Source organism: Etheostoma spectabile, chromosome 4 (assembly GCF_008692095.1).
Source record: "Etheostoma spectabile isolate EspeVRDwgs_2016 chromosome 4, UIUC_Espe_1.0, whole genome shotgun sequence".
Classification (NCBI taxonomy): domain Eukaryota; kingdom Metazoa; phylum Chordata; class Actinopteri; order Perciformes; family Percidae; genus Etheostoma; species Etheostoma spectabile.
Genome location: NC_045736.1, coordinates 9,551,800 through 9,558,109, shown reverse-complemented (window position 1 = coordinate 9,558,109; position 6,310 = coordinate 9,551,800). Strand labels below are relative to the sequence as shown.

General features: G+C 38.2%; 1 protein-coding gene across 1 annotated transcript in view; it reads left to right on the top strand.

Annotated features, from left to right (window-relative positions):
* The first annotated feature begins 1,280 nt into the window (after positions 1-1,280).
* rtf2 (replication termination factor 2) overlaps positions 1,281-6,310 on the top strand; it is a 29,782-nt gene continuing 24,752 nt past the window's right edge. Inside the window, exons 1-5 of the mRNA XM_032513347.1 lie at positions 1,281-1,522; positions 1,799-1,893; positions 2,159-2,252; positions 2,419-2,558; positions 3,779-3,857. Of these exons, the coding sequence (XP_032369238.1) occupies positions 1,454-1,522; positions 1,799-1,893; positions 2,159-2,252; positions 2,419-2,558; positions 3,779-3,857 (477 nt within the window). The 5' untranslated portion in view covers positions 1,281-1,453. The remainder of the gene's footprint in view (positions 1,523-1,798; positions 1,894-2,158; positions 2,253-2,418; positions 2,559-3,778; positions 3,858-6,310) is intronic.

Sequence of the window (6,310 nt, the reverse complement as noted above, 5' to 3'; positions counted from 1 at the left end):
TGCTACATTGCCAGAGTAAATGACAGGTAGTAAACATACAGTGACTCAAAGCTTCAACACAGGCATTTTTGGATTACGTTTGGCATGCCAAAATACTGTAGGATGAGCTATGTGGTTGTAGATATTTGCATTTTTACTGGATGTACAGTACTTGAAATTGTTTTTCATAGCTAATGTATGAAATTGTGTCACTTTTCAGTAAAATTTGAATCACTTTCCTCTAAAGAGATCCTTATAGTATGTTTTATGATGAACGCATTGGTACAAGAAGAAAACTCTATCTGGTTCTGCTGTTTTGAAAACAGCAGAACAAGGCGGGGATACAGAGACCATTGTTCCAATCTCCTTTTGTCGAGTGGCCATTGTGCATTGTATGTTCCTGAGGTGTTGGTTTGCACTATCAGCCTGGAGCGCTCCACTCTCTCAAAGATAGTTTGCTAACAGAGCTTTTACTCCATTGCCTCTAATGAAAATCCATACTAAACATTTAGCTCTGTGTGAGAAAGGGGGGAAATTCAATAAGACACATAACACAATTTATAAATTACAGGAAGACCCAATCGAACCAACAGGAAAATGGAGAAATGTTTTTATGTTTATATTTGTTAATTTTGGGAACCACAGTAGCAGCTGCCTGTGTGTGGTGAGCGTAAAGAGGTTGAAATCTATTTTCTCAGCCAAAATGAAGTCCAATGCTGTGTTTTTATTCTTACAGCAGTCTTCTTTTCCAAATTATCAGTCATGCTGCCAGAAATGTCTCCACTGAGGTATTCCCCAAACTAATGGTCGCTCTTGGACAGCGCCATCGATAGTAAACTAATATGCAGCCTGCAAGGCACAGGAAACGGATCTAATTAGCACTCAATGAACTATCTTCCAAGGAAACTTTCATCTTTAGACCACTCTGACAACAGGTCTGGAAGCCAGACTAATGTCACTTACTAGGTCCTGGATTTAATGGCTAAATGAAAAATGCCTAGATAGATGGGCAGTGAACGAATGAAGTCATCTGTGTGAAGTTGTTTTTCATACATGCATGGCTACAATAGTGTAAGGTGCTTTAAAAAACTAATACAAGTGCTGGGGAAAAACAATGTTAATAAAGCAATTGTCAAAAGTTTGTATTGGTAGGCTACTATAATTAGTTGTAGTTCTGTTAAAAATACATTTTTTTTCTTCATATTTTATTGTCAATTTCTACTTGCGAAAAATCAAACTGATATTTGGGGGGATGTCTCCACACTGTGGCTGAAGCTATAAAATACACCTGAAGAGTACAATTTGTTCATTCAGCCACTAGAAGGCGACCATCAAATCAACTGCACATCCCGCGAGCTTTGCAGATCTCTCGTTGTTTGTTTACAACCTGGGAACTTCCTGCTTGCTATTAGCTTTGGTCGTTGTAAGCTAACTCGGTGATTAACCAGACACACTTTACAAGTCGGCTTTCAAGATGGGATGTGACGGTGGCACGATTCCTAAAAGACATGAGTTGGTGAAAGCCCCCAAAAAAGTCGAGAAGGTGAGTTAACGTTACGTTTTATTATTTTCAAATTCATAACTGTTAGCTAGCTAGCTAGCTAGCAATGTTTTCAAGAACAGTCAGTGGGTTGCTAACGTTAACTGTTAGCTAGCTAGCCAGCTAAAAGGCTGGCAGTAATAGCTTAACGCTCTTGCTATTTGCATTTAGAATTATTAAAAACGTATAAAGTTTCAAATTTAGTTATTTTAGATAAGGTTACTGCTGTTATGTGTGTAACGTTATTGTGTGCTGTTACATTACTTGTCATGTCTCTAGGTTGATAAAAATGCAGAGTTGGCTGCCCAGTGGAAATACTGTGCCTTGAGCCAAGAGAAACTCCGACGCCCCATTGTTGCCTGTGAACTGGGAAGGTGAGCGTTGGATTTCTGTTTGTTTATCGTCAATCAGGCAAAATAAGTTTCCCAGGTACAATTATGGAGACAAGATGGTTCGATAATGTTTTGTTCATGGCACAGACTTGAGGTAAAAACTTGCTGGACAACTCGTAAACTATTTAACTTGTCGTGAACAGATAAACCTCATCATCCATCTATACGTTTTTTTTTTTTTTTTTTTTTTTATATATCAGTTTATTGCACGCTATGTCCTAAAATTCTGGTCCATGTTATGTTTCAGGCTCTTTAACAAAGATGCTATAATTGAATATCTTCTGGATAAGACTGCTGAGAGACCCAATACTCAGACTGTTGCTCACATCCGTGGGATCAAGGTATGTTATCACGGAAGTTTTCTCCTCCTATACTATGAAACCAGAGCAAATGCATTTGTTTCTGATTTAATTTGGGTGGGTGTTTTGAGGGGTGTTTAACACTTGTGTGCACTTGTATTGATATTTTATTGGATATTTTGTATGTATTTATCTATTCCCTCTGCAGGATATAAAGGAACTGAACTTGACTGATAACCCTGAGTGGGAGGGAGAGAGAAGGAATACTAAAGGAGACCGATATGAGGACTTCAACTGCGGCATGTTCATTTGCCCTGTTGTTGGGTTGGAGATGAATGGCAAGCACAGGTAACAAACTGCAAGTACAGGGTTCACAACCTATGAATAATAAAGAGGCTGGTGCTTTACGTCATCAAGTATAGTTGCTCAAACAATCTAAAAGGTTTATTCATTTGATTTAAAGATTAACTTTGTGCTTACTTTGTGTTCACTGTAGTCTAGTACTTATTTAATCATCAGTTGAGACTTATTAGATTTTTTTTTAGTGCTGTCAGTTAAATGCTTTATTAACAGAGTTAACGGTGTCAATTTCTTTATCGCGAGATTAACGTTCTTTTTGGCCTAGGAAACTTTGTAGTTTTTTTCAAATGCTGTTGCAACAACTAGTAACGTTAGAAAAACTACAACACCACAACGGATCTAGCTAAAACAACAGGCACGCCGCACACACTTGTTTGGGCTTGCGAGTGGGTGGTGAGTGCAAGACGCCGAAATGCACGCCAACAAGATTCTGAATGGAAAGTTTACTTTTTAAAAGTTGCCAAATGGTTCCATATACAAGATCGAAGTGATCTGTGTGTTTTGTCGTTGTGAACTGAGCTATCATCGCATCACGTCCAGTCTGAAATCCCACTTGATGGCCAAGCACACAGCTGATGCAAATTCTCCGCCCCCTGGTCAAAGTATTATTTTCACTCTTTTGTTGATGGACAATGTCACATTGTGTGAGAGATTTTTGGCTCCAAGTGAGAATGTTACGTGTGAAATTGAACACTACAGTAGGCTGTATGCCAATGTTGTGTTCAATAAAAAAACATTTGCACAAAGCAAGCCGATCCACTTTTCCATTGATAAGAGCATTAAAATGAGGGGAAAAAAAGGGACAAAAAGAAATCAAGGGACATTTAGAATCTGTAAAAATGTGCGATTAATTGCGAATTAACTATGACATTAATGCAATTAATCACAATTTAAATATTTTAATTGTTTGACAGCACTAAGTTTTTATTAGAATATAGTTTGGTGTTTAAAGCAGAAGGGGGGAGGTAACCTTGCCCCTTATGCCCTCATACGGAGCAAGATTCAGGATTGGCCCATTTAAGCTTTCATTTTCTCAAAGGCAGAGCAGGATACCTAGGGCTCGGTTTATACCTTTCGCCATTTCTAGCCACTGGGGGGGCCATAGGCAGGCTGGGGGAACTCATATTAATGTTAAAAAACCTCATGAAGTGAAATTTTCATGCCGTGGGACCTTTAAATATTATATACCCTAATGTTTCCATTTTCAGGTTCTGTTACCTGCAGACCTGTGGCTGCGTCTTTTCTGACAGGGCCCTGAAGGAGATCAAGACAGATATCTGCCACAAGGTGAGCAAGGTTTCATCTTTTTTCCTAGTCACTCTGTCCCTACATTCTTTGGTGGACCAATGGTTTGCCAACTGTGAGGTTTTTGTTCATTTTTCTTTATAGCTTTTATTTATTTCCATCCAGACAACTTTTCCACCACTGGCCAATGTTTGGCAGTGATTCTGCTTGTTATCAAAGTAGATGACACGCTAGCAGTCTGGCACTGGAGTGGTTCCAGATGCGCAATTCTCAGATAGATAATTCAAACAATTAGGGGTCATGGGCTTATTATAGTAACTTTAAATTTACAGTCCTAATTTCTTATGCACAACCTATTATAATGTAGCAGACAGCAGATTAAATCCAGTCCCTTTCGTTTCTGTGTAAGTGAAAGCATCTTGGCACACATCAGTTGTTTGACTTTGCCAGAAATAGGGTCTGAAACCATAAGGGAAGTTCCAGTGCCTGTGGGAAACTAACTGTCTGCAGAGATTTTTCCTTAGATAGACTTATTAGGCAGCACAGAATTTGTTGTCTTTATAACCCTTGGCATGTAGGCGGACTTTGCCTGCTTCTTATTTAGTTTCACATTTGGCTGCCATAGTGTAGACAATTTTTGGCAAATTTGATGACTATTCACATTTCTTAGCAAAACAGTGGAACTGTTAAGCTCACACCAGTGCTGTAAAAAGGGATCTCTGTTGTTGTCTTTATCTTTCTTTCATTTAGAGGGCCACTTTTGCATTTATCTTAATGTATACAATGAAATGGCTCATTATGTAATATAATAGTCTTTGAGGGTTCACAGCCTAGGTCATAGGGTGGACATTGAGATCCAGCCTATGTCTCTCCTTCTTCCTGTTACTTTTTTTTGAAGATGAAGTCTGCTTCATTTACATGCATTTGATAACCCTTTACAGTAGACTCTGTGGTTAATATTTCATCTTCTACCTGTACCTTAAAGCCCCATGCCCATACTCACCCAGCCCTTTTGTGTTTTTAGTGCTGTTATGGTTTGACTACACTCTAAAGCAGTGTGTTAGAAGTTTTGAAGTTAACCTATAAAGAGCAGAACCTGCAGCTTTTTGTCTCAGCAAATGGCTTTTGTAAAACTGATCTGCCAATTAAAGTGCAGGGAAATATTTACAAATGTTGAGAAGCCAGTGTAACCACTTACCTTACCTGAGCTAACTCCAACCCTTTTGTTTAAATGCTTTACAGTAAAAGCCACAGTGAATTCTCTGAGTTCTTGTTTATTCATTTATTTTTAACTGGGAATAGCTTTTTAGGCAGTCTAAATCAATGTAGGTAGCCTGCCTAGGGCAAGAAAAACATTGGGAAAGTTTGGTAGACCTTGACTTTCTGGATAACACCATGACCCAAATGACTGAGAACTTTAAATGATTGTAAAAGTATTTTAAGAACAAAAGAACAAGTACTTTTCACTTGACTGAGCATCTGTTGTACATAGGGTTTTGTGCTAATGAGCACATGTTAGTATGCTTACACACTCAACTAAGATGGTAAACATACCTGTTCAACATTAGCATGTTGGCATTGTCCCTGTGAGCATGTTAGTATGCCAAAGTTCAAATTTTGCACAAAGCACAGCCTGACAGAGCCGCAATCATGGCTATAGACTTGTTTTGAAAAGGAAAGAAAGGAGAAATTTTCAAATATTGTCTTTATTTGTTTGTTTACACCTTCTACTCTCTACATAATTAAAAAAGACAGTCGTTTCAGTAGTGTTTTAAGTATCAAACACTTAAACAATAGTTCAATAAATTAAACAATATAAATGCATGTTCAGTAGTTTATGTTTTGTATTTGTCTCAAACAGTATACAGTGGGGCTTGAAAGTTTGGGCACCACAGGTAAAAGTTTGTATTAATGTGCATAAACAAGTCCAGAAAAGATGGGAAAAATATCCAAAAGGCATCAAATGGCAGATTAGACATTTGTATAATATGTCACAAAAAGTTAGATTTTTTCTATCATTTACATTTTCAAAATAACAGAAAACAAAAACATGGCGTCTGCAACAGTTTGGGCACCCTGCAGAGTTAATACCTTGACTTCCCTTTGGCAAGTATCACAGCTTGGAAACGCTTCTTGTAGCCAGCAAGAATCTTTCAATTCTTGTTTGAGGTATCTTCGCCCATTCTTCCTATAAAGTCTTCCAGTTCTTTGGATTTCTGGGCTGTCTGTCACCACTGCTCTTTTAGGTCTAGCCATAGATTTTCAATTATGTTGAGGTCAGGAGATTGTGAAGGCATGGCAAAACTTCAGTTACGGCTATGGAGGTAATCCACTGTGGATTTTGAGGTGTGTTTTAGGATCATTATCCATTTGTAGAAGCCATCCTCTCTTTAACTTCAGCATTTTCACCGATGGCATCAAGTTAGCATCCAAAATTTGCTGACATTTTATTGAATCCATTTTCGTCCATCGTGAAATGTTCCCTGTGCCACTGG